Raw genomic sequence first — 15995 nt, 5'->3', positions numbered from 1 at the left:
AGGCTTGGTTAGCTTCAGGGTGGTTGCTGGTTGTGTCTCCTCAACATAAAAAAACAGTTAAATGCTTCCAAACCCACCCTTGAGTTCCTCAGGGCACTAGTCGGTGACACAACCACATGACCAGTTACAGAAACATAATTTGTATAATTACAGAATTGTAATTGTCATGATAATTCCTCCTTGTTTCCTTATGAATACATTTGTGTGTCTGTGTGTATATACAAGAATAAAATATCATTATTTTCTTCCCTGTCTTATTCTCTTATCATGTAACATAAGATGTATTGACCTTATATCATAGTATTTAAGTATTATGACCTTGTTATTATCTTTATTTAGAGATTAAGTATGGTTTAAGAAGATATGTAGGGCCGGCCCCCTGGCTTAGCAGTTAAGTGCACACGCTCCACTACTGGTGGCCCGGGTTCAGATCCCAGGCGCGCACCGACGCACCGCTTCTCTGGCCATGCTGAGGCCGCATCCCACACACAGCAACTAGAAGGATGTGCAACTATGACATACAACTATCTACTGGGGCTTTGGGGAAAAAAATAAATAAATAAATAAATAAATAAAATAATAAAAAAAATAAGAAGATATGTATTGACAAGGGGTGGACTTGTGATGGTTAATATTATGTGTCAACTTGACTGAGCCACAGGGTGTCCAGACATTTGTGTCAAGATATACCCAAACATTATCCTGGCTATGTCTGTGAGGATGTTTCTGGATGAGATTAACATTTGAATCTGTAGACTGAATAAAGCAGATTGCCCTTCCTAATGTAAGTGGGGCCTCATCCAATCAATTGAGGGCCTGAATAGAGTACAAAGGCTGTGTAAGAGGGAACTCCTGCCTTAATGCTTGAGCTGGAACATTGGTCTTCATTTGTCTTTTCCGGCCTTTGGACTCAGACTGAAATATCAGATGGATATATATAATGTTTCCTATTGGTTTGGTGAACTCTAACTAATACAAGCATTGTATCTCACATTTAAAACAGCTTTACCGAGGCGCGTTTTGCGTATCATATAATTCACCCTTTTCAAGTGTATAATTCAATGATTTTTTTAAACCAAATTCATCGAGTTGTCCAACGTGTCAGTTTTAGAACATTTTCATCAACCCAGTATGATCTCTCATGCACATTTAATATTGATCTCCCCTCCCCAAGCAATCGGTAGTCTACTTTCTGTCTTTATAGCTTGGCTTTTTCTGGATGTTTCACATAAACGGAATATGTGGTCTTACAGTATGTGGTCTCCTGTGTCTGGCTTCTTTTACTGAGTCTGTTTTTGAGGTTCATCCACGTTGTAGCATGCATCCGTAGTTTGTTCTTTTTTATTGTTGACTATTATTCCATTGTATGGAAAGAGCATATTTTGTCTACCCATTCAACATGTTAACCGATATTTAGGTTGTTTCCAGTTGGGCTATTATGAGTAATGCTGCTAAGAACATTCCTGTGAAAGTCTTTGTGTGGTTACGTTTTCACATGTCTTAGATTGACATCTAAGAGTGAAACTGCTGGATCACGTGGTAAATTTTTGTTTAACATTTTAAGAAATTGCCAACTGTTTTCCAAGGTGGCTACATTATTTTATATTCCCACCAGCAATGTATGAGGGTGGCCGTTTCTCCATAGGCTCTCCAAAATTTATTATCGCTGTTTAAAATACGGCCATTCTATGAAAAACAGACAAAAAATGGTTTTAAAAAATTCAGTGAGGAGGCTAGTGATTTTGAGAGGTAAAACGACCCTCTCTCAAAAACTGACTGCGGTCCTCCAGCCGGCAGAGGGCGCTCCAAGCCAGGGCCTCTCCTCCTAGCCTCTCACAGCGCCATCTTAGCGAGATCCCCGTTGCTAGGAGACGGAGGTGTGTTTTTCGGCTTGAGAGCCCGGGGTAGCCTTCACCGCTATCCCAGGCTCTCTCTCGCCCGAGGACTGAGATCTAAGATTCCACCACCGTCCAGGGGCAGTTCCAGAAGCCCTCTTTTTGAGGGCGTTTTCCTCCAATCCCCTCTAGCGCTGGCCTTGGCAGGCCAAGGATCATTGCCCAGATCTAGTCCCCTACCCAGCTATGCCTATGAAAGGGAAAAAGGCCAAGACGCCCCTGTCTGATGAGGAGCAGCTGCTTCTCTTTCAGCAGAAGTTGCTGGCAGAGGAGGAGATGGCCAAGAAGAAAGAGAGGCTTCTGAGCCAGTTCTTGAAGGTGATAGCTTTCTGCATTCCTCCCTGTCCAACCCCACCCACTCCCTGCACTGGCCCTGTCGCCTTGACTCTGTCACTGTGGCAGCCTCATTTTCATGCTGGCCTACCCTCCTCCGGAAATCTTGAGACCCAGTTATACTTAGATTTCGGGCAATATTATTTGGGGGAGGGGCGGTTCTCTGTGAAGCATGGATCCGGGCCAGTGGTATAGAGCTTGGCAGTCACAACTGAGCCCCAGGACTGGGACAGTAGGTGCTATCAGCTGTCTGAAATTCTGATATTCCTCCTGTGGATAGGTCATTACAAACAACATCCTGCTGTGATGCCTCCACCCTGAAGGAAAGTCTCCCTTGCCTCCTTAAAATGCCATTGGGCTGTTTCTGTCTTACTTGAGACCCTCCCAAAACAAGAACAGGAACTCTCTGAGTGTTAGCCATCAGGAGCTTTGGTCCCTCAGAAAAGACAAAGAGTAAGGTGTCAGCTGACAAACTAAGGGTGATCTTGTTTGTTGTACTGTATCAGGGCTTTTGGCCCTGACCTCCTTGGGGGGGTGTTTATTCCTTCACACAGATCAAGCTGGCCAAGGAGGAACACAACAGTGCTGTGAGCCTTAATAGGATTAACACGCAGTGGAGAACCATTCTTCGAGATGCCAAGACCAGAGATCTTCATAAGGACATTGAGATCCTCAGCCAAACATTTGAACGAGTGGTGGACCGCAAGGACTATGTCATCAAGGTACATGCTCTTCCCAAGGAAACACTTGAATATGGCTGCCTTGATTGCTTCTCTTAATAGAATGGGCCTAGTGAATTAATTAATTAATCAATCTTAAAGCACCCCAAGATACAGGCTGTGATGAAGCCAGGCTGTTGGTAATAACAGTTTTCACTGAAATGAAAAATAGAATTTGGGGCTGTCATCCCTCTTCTTCACTTAGAGGAGCCATTCTTCTTGGTCATCACTGCCCCAAACCAGTACTATACAATATTAGAGTTGTAAGGCACAGTATACATCACCTAGTGACTTGAACTTAGTCCCACACCTTCATTTCAATGTGAAAAGACTCAGTTCCAGAGAGGGGGCCTACCTTGCCCAAGGTCACCAGCTAGTCAGTAAGAGAGTTGGGACTAGAGCATGAGTTTCTTGATTCCCACTCCAGTGCTTTATTTAACCAAAGTCTGTCTGGCCTCTTTGATTCAACTTCAGTGGCCCTGGATGAGGCTGAGAAGATCTCCATGGAGAAGAGCAGTTCTAGATCTCTAAGCAATTCAATTAACCATCCTTATGCTCTGGGGAGGTTCTTGAATTGAGTCCATACCATCTTTTTTCCTGAGGGATTTTGCTGTATCTTTTCCTTCACCCTATTTTTAACCTCTGTTTACTGACTCCTCCTTAGTCTTTTCTATCTTAAAACAGAACAAAAACCTCCACAATAACAGCAAAATATACAATGTCAGCCTGGCATTCCCCTTCTACAAAACACACATCTCTCTTTCAGCCTAACCCCCTGGGGAAAAAAATTCAGTAGACCTTGGGCAGTTTCAAGTGATACATATTAAGCATCCCGATTTGCAAAACCATTCATTATACATTAGAAGTCCTCACCCCACCAGTTTTACCTTATGGCTTTTTAAGTAACTTTTTCAGACTCGTGTGTGTGTGTGTGTGTGTGAGAGAGAGAAAGATTAGCCCTGAGCTAACATCCGTTGCCAATCCTCCTCTTTTTTTTGCTGAGGAAGATTGGCCCTGGGCTAACATCCAGCCCATCTTCCTCTACTTTATATGGGACACCACCACAGCATGGCTTGACAAGCAGTGCATCAGTCTGCGCCCGGGATCCGAACCTGCGAACCCTGGGCCACCAAAGCAGAGCACATGAACTTAACTGCTACACCACCGGGCCAGCCCCCCTGAGACTCTTATTGAGAGTTATCAAATACTTGCTGAGAAGAGAACTAGCAGTGTTCATTGAAGGATGCTGAGCAGTGGCCACGCTCACCCTTGAGCCAATTAGCTTCATCCTACACAATAGCTTTGCAGCTAATTATTACAGTCCCTGCCTTAGGTAAATCATACAGTGCTAATATTAAGCACCTGCAGGGTCATTCCTACCTAACTGAAACTACACATGTTAAACGTGCAAATGTTAGTGGTCCTCTCTTGCTTTCTCCACTTCTTCACCTGCTATTTATCCTGAATCCCACAACATCTGATTTCCACCCTTCTCTAGGAAACTGCTCTTGTAAAGACCACCAGTCCCAAATCATGGATGCTTTTCATCATTTAGTCTTCCTCTAACCTGACTTCTCTATGGCACTGACACTCTTGATCATGCCCTACTTCTTGAAACTCCCCTTTGGTTTCCATGACACCATTCTTTCAGGGCTTTTCTCCTGCCTCTGGGATATATACATCCAGTCCCCTTTGTGAGTTTATCTTCCTCTCTCTATCCCCTGAACTTTAGCATTTCCCAGCTTTCTGAGTCTGGCCACCTCACCCTCTAACTAGGTATCTGGGGCCTAGACAATCTTACTCATTACCCTGGCTTTAGATACCACTTATATATTGATGGCTTCCAGGTCTGTAACACCAGCCTGGATTTTTCTCTTGAGTTCCAAATCCTTATATTCAACATTCCTAGATATCTGTTCCTGGCTGTTGCACTGTCCTTACAACTGAACTCATGAGCTCCCCCTTCCCTAGCCAGCCCCATTCCCCATCCTCCACAATCTGGTCTTCCTTATACTCTCTCTATTTGGGTGGCTGGTGCCATTCACCAAATCACTCAACCCAGAAATCTGGGAATCATCCTAGGTTTTGCCTCCATCCCTGACTTCCGTTACTAAATCTTGTATAAATCTTCTGCTTCAGTGTTTTTGAAAGCCATACCTTGCTCTCCTTCCCCACTGTCCTGCTGTGGTTGATACCTGGCATTATCTCTCATATGGACTATTGCAGTAGTCTCCTGTCTACCAGACTTCGTGCTTAACTGCCTCCAGATGATTGTGTACACAACTACCAGATTATCTTTCTAAAACAAAAATCTGGGCCGGCCCCGTGGCTTAGCGGTTGGGTGCGCGCGCTCCGCTGCTGGCGGCCCGGGTTCAGATCCCCGGCGCGCACCGACGTACCGCTTCTCCGGCCATGCTGAGGCCGCGTCCCACGTACAGCAACTAGAAGGATGTGCAGCTATGACATACAACTATCTACTGGGGCTTTGGGGGGAAAAAATAAATAAATAAAATCTTTAAAACAAAAATCTGATCCTGTTACTCCACTGCTTAAGTCTGCTTAGTGGCTCCCCTCTTCTACAGGAAAAAATCCAAACTTCATGGAAAGAATATCAAAGCCCTTCATGATCTGGCCTTTCCCTGTATCTTTCACACAGCCAGCCTTGTTTCTTACCTGTGCCTTTGCACATTCTGTACCCTCTATCTGCTATTCTCTTTTCCCCATCTCCCCAGTTTTCTTGGCAAACTCTCACTCCTCCTTCAAGAGTGATACAAATAACATCCCTTCTGTGAAGCCTTCCCCAGTACTCTTAGTCAGATGTAGGCACCCGGTCCTTTATATCCCATTGTCACTGGTAAATCATCAAACTCATAGCAGTGTCCATGCTGTAATGTAATTTTCTGTTTATATAACTCTTTTCCTACTGCAAGCTCCTTTGGGGGCAGTGAGCATGTCTGTCATCTCTGAATCCTCAGCATCTAGCACAGTGCTGGTACATAGCAGGTTTAGTAAACATCTGTGAGTGAATAAATAGTCTTCCATTATCAGCACCTATTTCATAAGATCCTTTTTCGTACTAAACATATAAGGTAAAAGCTAGCTCTGCACAGAGATTGTGGTAGTTTAGGGTGAGTGGGACTCAAGGTGCCTGGATCATGTGGGCATTCAGTAAATCTTTTTTTGTTTTATTCACTTTAATTTTATTTTACTTTTTTGAGTAGGTAATACATTCACATTATTCAAAATTCAAAAGATAACAAAAGTTATATAGAGAAAAGTTCCCTCCAACCAGTGCCTTCCAGCCATCCAGTGCACCGTCCAACAATTTGTTTCATGAGTAAACCTTTCTTTACATAAATGGTAATATTACATACTGTTCTACCCCTTGCCTTTTTCACTTAACAATATATCCTGGGGATTATTCCACATCAGCCCATAAAGAGCTCTTCATTTTGTTTTTTTACAACCGCATAGTATTCTGTATTGTAGTTTAAAATGTTACTTTATCCTCTGTATTTCCTGTATCTTGGTAACTGGATCTAGAAGCTTGGAGGTGCTGTGTTCTTCCATCAGGAGGCACATAATGTCTAGTTATCTCTCTTTTTGTGATATTAGCAGCTGTTGATTATTAATTCATTGGGGGTTGCAAAATGCTGATTTTCTAATAGTTCTAATAGTATCATTCCTTTTTCACTTATTAGCTTGGATACTTTTATAATGAGATACTTCTCATAATTTACCATTCAATTACCCAAAGGTAAAGTTTATATAAAAAAGGCAGGACAAATGCTTGATTTTTTCTCTTCTCTTTATATACCAGTTAAAAAAGAAAAACAGAATTGGTTCTGGCATCCTCCAATTGTAACTGATTTTTTTAAAGTATCCTTATGAACTCATAATCAACCTATTTGGTATTTTTCGATTCATTGCAGTTCTTATCTTTATTGATGCTCCATGGTCCCTTTTTTGCCAGTGGAAGTGTTCCAGTTATCTGTTGCTACGTATCACACCACCCCTAAATTAGTGACTTAACACAACAATTTCTTTTATTATCTCTCATGGTTCTGTAGGTTGACTTAGCTCCCTTACCCAGGGTGGTTCTTGCTTGGGATCTCTCATACAGTTTCAGTCAGATGTCAGTGGGGGCTGCAGTCATCTGGAGACTTGACTGGCCTAAGATGGCTGGCATTTGATTCTGACTGTCAGCTGAGAGCTCAGCTGGGCTGTTGACTGGAATGCGTTCACCTGGTCCCTCCACATGCACTGGGCTTCTCACAACATGACGGCTGGGCTCCTAGAGGGAGTGCCCCAAGAACAAGCATTCCAAGGGGCAGGAAGCAGAAGCTGCCAGGCCAGTTAAGGGCTATGCCTGGAACTGGCACAGTGTCCCTTCCACCATATTCTAATGGTCTAAGTAGTCACAGGGTCTGCCCAAATTCAAGGAGATAGAAGAAGAGACTACCTCTTGATGGAAGAGTGGCAAGGTCACATTGCAGAAGATTGTAGGATGGGAGAGATTGTTGTGCCCATCTTTGGAAAGTATAGTCTGCTACAGCGAGCCACTTTTTGTTGGTTCCTGAGTCCTTTCGACATGATGCTATTTGCTATCTTTTTTGAGAAGATACCCTAGGTTCAACTTGTTTATTTTTTGCCTCAAACTTTGAAGTGGCCATTTCTCCAAGAGTCCCTAGTTCCTTTCAGTGGTAGCCCCATCATTGTCAATGTCTGTTGTCCCTAGGACACTGGCTGGCTCCATGGGGTTCCCTGATGTCACTCGTACTTTATATTCAAGAGTGAGAGAACCAGCACTCTTAGAGAAAAAGAATTGGCATTAGGAACTAGGGAAAAATGCCATTCATGTGATCTAGCTAGCCACCTGAATACATATTTATTTTCTTACACAGAAGCCATTCAGCCAAAATGTTAACTCTCTGTTTCCTACCCAGTCTTTAGCTAAGGACCTGTCAGCAGCCGAAGAGCAGTACGCCCGTGCCCTGCGCAGCCACTTGCACAACGTTGACCAGCTGTTGGCCCTTCAGAGATGCCGGCTCAACCTCCTAGAGGAAAGTTACAACATGGAGCTGGAGGCCCTAACCAAGGAGTTTGAGACAGAAAGGTATGGGGGCCTAAGAGAGATGGAGGATTGAGCCCAGGAGAGTATCCAGAACCTGTGTCAATGTGCTGCCTGTGAGCAGGTAGCCAGCACCCTGAAGCGTCCCACCTTAATTGTGACATGGCCCCTGGCAGAGAAGATTCTGAGTTCCTTCTAAACTAACGCAAGTTTAAGCTTGTAGCCTTAGCTTCCCTTTGCCCATGCCAGGTCCCTATCTGTAATGCCCTCACCACCCACTTTCAACTATCAAAATCCTACCCATCTAGCAGAGGACACAGATGGGAGGGAGACTTCTCACTGTAACCATTTGTACTTTTTTTTTTTTTTGTGAGGAAGATTAGCCCTGAGCTAACATCCTATGCCAATCCTCCTCTTTTTGCTAAGGAAGATTGGCCCTGGGCTAACATCTGTGCCCATCTTCTCTATTTTATATGGGACTCCGCCACAGCATGGCTTGACAAGCGGTCTGTCGGTCTGCGCCCGGGATCTGAACCTGTGAACCCCAGGCCACCGAAGCAGAGTGCGCGAACTTAACTGCTATGCCACTGGGCCAGCCATTTGTACTTTTTGATTTTTGTATCATATGAATGTATGACATATTCAAAAACCAAAATAAAATAATCTCATTCATTCTTTCTGGCCCTAAAAAAGAACAGAGCCCGCCCTCCCTCTGTTCTCTTTCAGTACCTAAGAGTTTATACCATTCATATAGTTGTATTACATACTGCTTTGAGTTGTCATTATTGGTCTATGTGCTTGATCCTTCAGAGCAGGGATGGTGTCTTGTCTCCTTTAGGAAGACCATTATTGACCAACATGAAAAAGAGATTTGCTACCTACAAGATGTCTTCATGGCCATGGAGCAGAGCTATATAGATTCTGAGTATGAAAGCAAGCTGGAATTCCAGAGCATGTGGGATGATCTCAAAAACAAGGTACAGAGGGAGAGTAAATGGGCAGGAGCTGGGAGAGAAGTGAGAGCACAATGCTCAAGGCTAGTGGAGCTGGAAGAGACCCCTTGAACCAACATCATCAGTGAAATGCCTGTTGCCGCTCTAGGTACCCCTACTGCTTTTTGTACTTTTGTGAAAATTGGTCAGAAGGACCATTCTGAAATGTTAAGGAAATGCATTTTAGAGCTAAAAAGCACCAAGGAGATCACCTGGCTTCACCACTGTGATTTGTAGATGAAGAAACTAAGGCCCAAAGAAGTAAAATGGGCTGCCAAAGTCGTGCTGCTGATTTGTGGTAAGCCAGGAGGAGACGCCAGGCCTCCTGCCGCTTGGCCCAAAGTGCTTTCCGCCATCCGCGAGGTTGCAGACGTAGCCAGCCTGCAGATCTGGGTTTGGGTATGGGGTTCTTTGTTTTTATTTTGCCCCACAGTGTTTTGTTTTTTTTTTTTAAAGCTTTTATTTATTTTTTTATAATTTTATTTATTTATTTTTCCCCCCAAAGCCCCAGTAGATAGTTGTATGTCATAGCTGCACATCCTTCTAGTTGCTGTACGTGGGACGCGGCCCCAGCATGGCCGGAGAAGCAGTGCATCGGTGCGCGCCCGGGATCCGAACCCGGGCTGCCAGCAGCGGAGCGCACGCACTTAACCGCTAAGCCACGGGGCCAGCCCCCCACAGTGTTTTATATACAAAATTTTAATAAGCTTCCTACATTTAAAAATTGGGAGATTTCACATAAAAATCCAAATTTTCAGCTTTCCTTGAAAATTTTAAAGATCTGGTAACACTGGGCCACATTTCCAAATGGGGACATGCGTGTGGAGCCGAGCAGCTGTGCCCCCACTCCGAGCCCCCCATGGAGCATTTCCTCTCTGGTTCACCACAGGCCCCATCTAGCCCACATCATTTATTTATATCATCTGCTTGGTCTTTGTCAGCATTTCCATTGGCGACCTCTGCACCACACTATCCTACAAACAGTTAAAGAGGGTGAGGTTGCCAGTAGGTAGTGAAAGGGCACTAACATGGTAATTCCAAGCACTGGCTATTTTGGGGCCACTTCCTAGAATATAGAAGAGAAGCACTTTCTAAGACTGCAACTGGAGAATACAGTGGAATATCTGTGGAGAAGGTTCCAGGATGCACTCAAGAATTACACTGATGCCACAGAGGATCGAAAGATTGCCTTTGAGACCCTAAAGGTGAAGGACGAGAAGAGCTCCAAAGAGATTGAAGCACAGATGAAAAGAATACAGAGACTACAGGTTAGTCCAGCCAACCGGAAATAGTCGCTGCTTTAACTGCTCCATCATCCCCTGTTCATCTTCCTCCAGTTTCCACTGGGCCTCATCACTGGTTGGGGAAAGATGATATGCTTTGATTTCAGTCCCCAGACAGTCCTTTTACCTGTCTCCCTGAAGACCCTCAGCTAGTCAAGAGTTTCCTCTAATCTACTCTGTTCCTCCAGGATTCTATAATTATTTTAAAAGGCAAGATCATGGTGCACGGGCGTGACAGTGAAGAACAGAACCAATACATTCGTGATGACAAGGAGTTGGTCCTTGTTCAACTGCGAAAACTTAAGGCCCAAAGGACTCAAGCCCGGGGAATATCACAGGAAAACTTAGTTAAACTTACCCTGGAAAGTAATGCCACCCTCAAGGCCCTGAGAAAGATTGTCGATAAGGTAACAAAATAAGGTAACAAGGGGAGAGGGCGGTCAGAACAAAACCAAGGAAGCTGGCTCCCTGCGAGGTGGAAGGGGTTTGGGAGAGGTAGAGAGCTTCCTCCTGCTTCCTGCCTCAGTGGACACTTGGAATACCTTTTTTATTCCATGTTCCCTCCCCTCTCACATTTTAAATTAAATGAATTAATAATGAATGAATTTTGTAGGAATATAAAATACTTGGAATAGTGCTTGGCACACAGTAAGCACTGTGTTAGATGTATTTATTACTCTCGTCTCCTATTTGGATGAGTAGCTTCCTTGGGTTCAAGCAGGGGAACCAACTCCACTATTTCCCCTCCCCTCTTCCTTTCCTATTAAAAGGTCTCTTCCTGCTTCCAATAGGGTGAAAAGATCCTTAAACTTGCTGAAATATGTAGGAAATTTGAAACAGAGGAAGAAAAAGTGCTGCCTTTTTATTCATCAGTATTGACTCCCAAGGAGCAGGAGGAGATAAAGGAAATTAACCCAGAGGAGCTTACTGAGGAGCTTGCAAAGGTAAAGTTCCTGCGGTCGCTCGAGGTTGGGGAAGATGGGGCATTGGGCTGCATTTGCTAATGAGCCCCACCACACACCTTCTCCTTTTAACTCAACTCCCAGGTGATAGTGGACTACATAGGGATGGAGAATTTCTGGAAAAGGTACAACAAGGTGAAACTGGAGCAACTGAGCCTCCAACACAGACGTGCCCAGTTGTTAGAAATCAATGGGAAACTGCGGGAGATGCTCAAGCAGTATTTGGATGGCATCTCAGTGAGTGATGAAGTGCTGAGCCAGCTCAACCCACTCTTCATCGTCAACCACCAAAGCAACTTACCCCAGCCCTTGTCCACACCTACAACCCAGCCAGGTGACAAACCACCTCCAACCACTTACAACATCATTGAAGCAGCCCATGTGGTCTCCCACATCCTGTGATACAAGGAGAAAATCTCTTTTCAATCCCCAGAGAATTTTTTGAGAGACCCAAGGACTTTTAAACTATTAAAAATTTCCATGGAGTTTATGAGCTCCTTTTATCTTTGCCATACTGGACAGAGCAGTCTACTTTGAGGACACTAGGAAGACAGCGGCCCCAGGGAGTGGAGAGAATAGCCAGGCAACTACCAGGAGGCTTACAGCTCAATGAAGCAGTGCTCCTCGGAGTCAGGGCACCATGGGAGCCAAAACCCATACCTTCAGGATGTAGAGATCCTGTGGGAAGATTCCAGACCAGGTCCTTGGGGTAAGTTAGGACAGGAAGAGGAAGCCAGGAGAGGAAGTGATCCAAAGCCTCCAACCACCCTCACGCCAGTCAAGATCCAACTCAGAATGCCTTTTTCCCCAGCCCTCTATCTCCTTCCCACTTACAAAAATAGCCTCAGAAACTATCAGGTGAAGAAGTCAAAGAAGTTTTTAAAAATTATTATTATTTATTTCTTTTTGCTCTTGTTTCGTTTCTCTTCCTTGAGCTTCTTTTTGGAGACTTTAGGTCTGTTGGCCTTTTTGTATAGGTGATACCCAATGAGGCCCAGGAGGGCTGGCACCATGGCCATGCCTACCAGAGGCAAAATGCCCTTCACCAGCTTTTGCCAGTAGTTGGCTCGGATCAGTGCAATCAGCTCCACGTCAAACTGCAGGACTGCATCCGCTGGAGGCAGAGAGGAGGCAAGGGTTAGTCTGGGCATTTTATCCAGGGTGCAGAAGCTGAATGAAAACAGGGAGGGCAGACACACCAGAGCAATGACTAGGAAGCTGGCAAGATTTAAATGTGTGGTTGAGTTCACTTAGACAAAGGCAGAGAAGGATTATGAGCAGAGTCTAGTGATAGATAGTCATGTTTACCCAAAATGTATAAGTGTAGCTTGTGTTCAGTGACAGGTCTTTTGACAGGACAGGAAAACTTTCTGTAGATGTGAAATGTACAGGCTGTTCTCCATTTAAAAGTGAGAGAACCTCTATACTAACTGTATTCCATTTCCAAACAGCCACGTGGATAGAATCTTTGCAGGGCTGAAATTAATTGGATTTAAACCAGACTTCTTAAAATTCCACCAACCAATGGGCACACTCAATGTGACTGTTAGAAAAGATAAGTGTTTCAACATAAGAGCTGGAGAGGAAGAAGGATGTGGCTTAAGAAGTAAGGGGCAGGGGGGCTGGCCCTGTGGCATAGTGGTTACATTCATGCACTCCCCTTCGGCAGCCTGGGGTTTCTGGGTTCAGATCCTGGGCACAGACCTACACCACTTGTCAGCCATGCTGTGGCGGTGACCCACATACAAAATAGAGGAAGATCGGCACAGATGTTAGCTCAGGGCTAATCTTCCTCAAGCGAAAAAAAAAAAAGAGGAAGATTGGCAACGGATGTTAGCTCAGGGCAAATCTTCCTCAGCACACACACAAAAAAGGGAAGGGGCAGGGAAAAAGGGGGGATGGGGATGTAAACAGAAGTAGTACTGGAAATGGAGACATAGTAGAGCTTTGGGTAAAAGAGTTTCTCTCTAGTCCCATGACCCTCTTTCTGAGTCCCCCACTAAGCTGCAACAAGGATAAGAACTTTTATCCCATTACTCTGAAGTACAACACATTTTAGCTAATAGGACATTTGTTATAACCAAAGCAAGAGATAAGTACCTTGGGAAATCTGTCCAGTCTCAGGCCTTCAAGAATAAATATCAGCAGTGACCCGTGAGGGCTTTTAAAGTTACAGGGTGGGCTTGGCTTTTAAAAGTTGTTTTTGGTTTATTTTGTTTTGAATTACTTGACTGTGATCATTTTTAATATCCCTTCCCTGGTGGAAGCTGAAAGGAGGGGTGAAGATGTGGTGAGAAGCCATGCCAACTGCACAAACCACGGTTTGGAGTTGTAGGAAAAAGGCAGGAAAGAAGTCCAGAGTTCTAGGAGGGGTGGCACAGGCAGCAGACCCATGCAGCTCAAGCAGGTGTCTCCTCCCTAAAAAGTTGCCAGCTGCCAGAGGGCAAGCCAGGTGGCCTTAACAGGTTACACGTCTTTAGTCCCTGTGGGTCATCTGAGGAGGAACAAAGTGCCCCTGCAGAAGGAGAGCCCAGCCACTCCTGTCCCTTTCAGCAAACTGGGTTTAGATCATCTCAAGCTCCAGGCAAAGTGTGTAGCTCCTTGTAGCTCTTAGAGACTGGGTATTTTGATTGCCTGAGAGAAGGCCTGGACAGATTACCTGGGATAGACGGTGGAAATCCCCGTTTTCCATAGGCCAAGTGAGAAGGAATGATTGCCCTTCGCTTCTCTCTGTGGGAAGGAATGTGAGTCACAGCCAGAGGTGGGACCGGGTGGGCCAGCAGCCTCTATGCATTTGAAGCCCCATCAGCAAAACTCTCTGGATATTCACACCCAAAACATGAACTTTCCCACCTGACTACCAAACGGGGTTGACCAGCAAAGGTGACCATCCCCCCACATGCCTCAGCTCTTCCAACGAAACCCCCAGCCAGAAAGGCACAGAAGCTCTGGATGACCTCAGGGGTCCCAAGGACCTGGACCTGCCCAAAGCAAAGCCAGGGCCCTTTATCCTCTGTTCTCTTGCCTCCTCCAGGAGCAGGGATAGCAGAGAAAGCCTCTACCCATACAAAAGGGGGGATTCAAGCCCACCCCTGCCCAGATACTCACCCCACACACATGTCTAGAAGGCTCTGCTCCAGACCTTGAGGAAGAAGACACAACTGAACAGGAAGCTACCTACATTCCCCAAATCCCAGGAGAGGAGGATCGAAGGCTCCCCCTTGACCCTCAACTGAGCTCCCCACTTCTCAAATCTCCGGCTTCCAGTGGGGTATGGGGCAAAAGGAGTAACAGAAGAGGGCTTTGAACCTCAGGAGGTAGCTGATAAAGCCCTGGAATCTTATTCCAGGGGGCATTTCCAAGGTAGGTTAGGGTTGAAGAGGCTAAGAAAGGGCTTAGGTTGGAAAGAAGTGGAATGGGAGACGCAGGTACCTGGGATCATACCTGGGATCACCTGCTTTTGGCCAAGTTCTATAACCAGAGGGTCTCTGGTCAGGGAAGTGTCAATAATGCGTCCATCTACCAAGCTGCCCTGCGGGGAGAGAGCATCAAGAGCGCACACCTGGTACCTCTCCCTCCCAGCAGGCGCGCAACACACACCTGGGCCGCTGGGCGGCGGCAAACTTCCCCGCAGCTGCAGCCTAGCATTCCCTTCGGGGCAGAAAGTAATAGGAAGCCCCAAAGGGCTGGCACTTCTCGGAGATCTCCCCACCCTTCACTTCTCAGCGCCGGGGAGGAACTGGCGGAGAAGTCAGGAGGGGAAATGGGCAGAGAGGAGGAGCGCCCCTCTCCCCGCCACGTGCTCGACGACCCCAGAGCCCCAAGTTACTCCCGAACCGCTTGCCACGTGTCCAAGCCAAAGCTGACGTGTTTCACCAAGGCACCGCCCCCTCCCAGGCCCCGCCCCGGCCCCCCAGACCCCTCACCGTGTAGTGTATGTGAAGCGTGTCTCCAAAGGCAGCGGGCTCCGCGCACGGTTCGGGGGGCTCCACCTATGATCGGACTACAGAGTTACGGAGGCTCCTCCAAAGATCCCGTTCTTGCCCCTTGACCCAGCACCCCCCAACTCAGGTCCCGCACTTCCTCTCCTCCCCGCTCCCAGGTTCGTCTAGGCCCCCATATGCTCCCTCAAGGTCCGGTCCCTTCGGGGCCCGGGACTGTCTCCTCCTCACCAGGGTCTCCACTTGGAGGGTCTGGACGGGACTTTCGGTTTCGAACCCAGCCTCAGCCTGGCACACCGCCCCGCTGAGCAGCAGCAGCAGCAGCCGCCGGAGCGGGAGTAGTGAGGGGCGCAAGGTCATGACCGGACGCGGGGCAGGGCACGGGGCACCAGGACAGGCTGCTCGGGTGGCGGTGGCTAGGACAGCGGTTCCCTCGGCGCCCAGGCCAGACTGGACGGGAGTGGGGCGGGTCGCGACGCGCCAGCTCCTCCTCCTGCAGCCCTTCCCCCACCTTGTCCCCGCCTCCTGGAGGGAGGAGGCCGCGGGGAGCCTTCCCTACCCTCTGAGATCGGGGAAGGTTGTGGATTCTGACCCGTCCGTTAGCCGTTCTCTTCCATAGCGAGGGGCTGGGTCATATAATAGCGCCCATTTAAGATTACCTGTTGTGTGCCAGGCATTTGTCTGTAATCCTTAAAACCACTCTGAAAAGGAGGCATAATTGTTTCCATTTTATAGATGAACTGGGTGCTCAGGTTAAGTAACCTAGGACTGCCTGAGTCCAGCCTGTTTGCTCTCGGCT

The 15995-nt window shown here is 46.5% G+C and overlaps 2 protein-coding genes across 2 annotated transcripts; one reads left to right on the top strand and one right to left on the bottom strand.

Moving 5' to 3' along the window:
* The first annotated feature begins 1907 nt into the window (after positions 1–1907).
* DRC2 (dynein regulatory complex subunit 2) lies at positions 1908–13135 on the top strand. The gene is made up of 8 exons (XM_004428963.3): positions 1908–2213; positions 2783–2950; positions 7894–8063; positions 8857–8995; positions 10081–10278; positions 10482–10700; positions 11085–11237; positions 11340–13135. The coding sequence occupies exons 1-8, from the start codon at positions 2082–2084 to the stop codon at positions 11655–11657; spliced, it is 1497 nt and encodes a 498-aa protein (XP_004429020.1). The 5' UTR covers positions 1908–2081; the 3' UTR covers positions 11658–13135.
* Positions 12128–15651, bottom strand: FKBP11 (FKBP prolyl isomerase 11). Its single transcript, XM_004428964.3, has 6 exons — positions 15428–15651; positions 15182–15247; positions 14700–14787; positions 14364–14397; positions 13915–13985; positions 12128–12369 (listed from the first exon to the last, which is right to left on the bottom strand). Exons 1-6 carry the CDS (start codon positions 15554–15556, stop codon positions 12152–12154), a joined length of 606 nt encoding a protein of 201 aa, XP_004429021.1. The 5' UTR covers positions 15557–15651; the 3' UTR covers positions 12128–12151.
* Between the last annotated feature and the right edge of the window lie 344 nt (positions 15652–15995).

Source organism: Ceratotherium simum, chromosome 17, assembly GCF_057802395.1.
Source record: "Ceratotherium simum simum isolate JZ-2026a chromosome 17, ASM5780239v1, whole genome shotgun sequence".
Classification (NCBI taxonomy): Eukaryota; Metazoa; Chordata; class Mammalia; order Perissodactyla; family Rhinocerotidae; genus Ceratotherium; species Ceratotherium simum.
This window is presented reverse-complemented; position numbering and strand designations above follow the sequence as displayed.

Coding starts and splice junctions, on each gene's coding strand:
- DRC2 (XM_004428963.3), top strand. CDS start 2,082: ATGCCTATGAAAGGGAAAAAGGCCAAGACGCCCCTGTCTGATGAGGAG. Junction 2,214..2,782: donor TTCTGAGCCAGTTCTTGAAG/GTGATAGCTTTC, acceptor TCCTTCACACAG/ATCAAGCTGGCCAAGGAGGA. Junction 11,238..11,339: donor TTACTGAGGAGCTTGCAAAG/GTAAAGTTCCTG, acceptor CTCAACTCCCAG/GTGATAGTGGACTACATAGG.
- FKBP11 (XM_004428964.3), bottom strand. CDS start 15,556: ATGACCTTGCGCCCCTCACTACTCCCGCTCCGGCGGCTGCTGCTGCTG. Junction 15,248..15,427: donor CCCTCCAAGTGGAGACCCTG/GTGAGGAGGAGA, acceptor GTCCGATCATAG/GTGGAGCCCCCCGAACCGTG. Junction 12,370..13,914: donor ATTTCCACCGTCTATCCCAG/GTAATCTGTCCA, acceptor CTCTGCCTCCAG/CGGATGCAGTCCTGCAGTTT.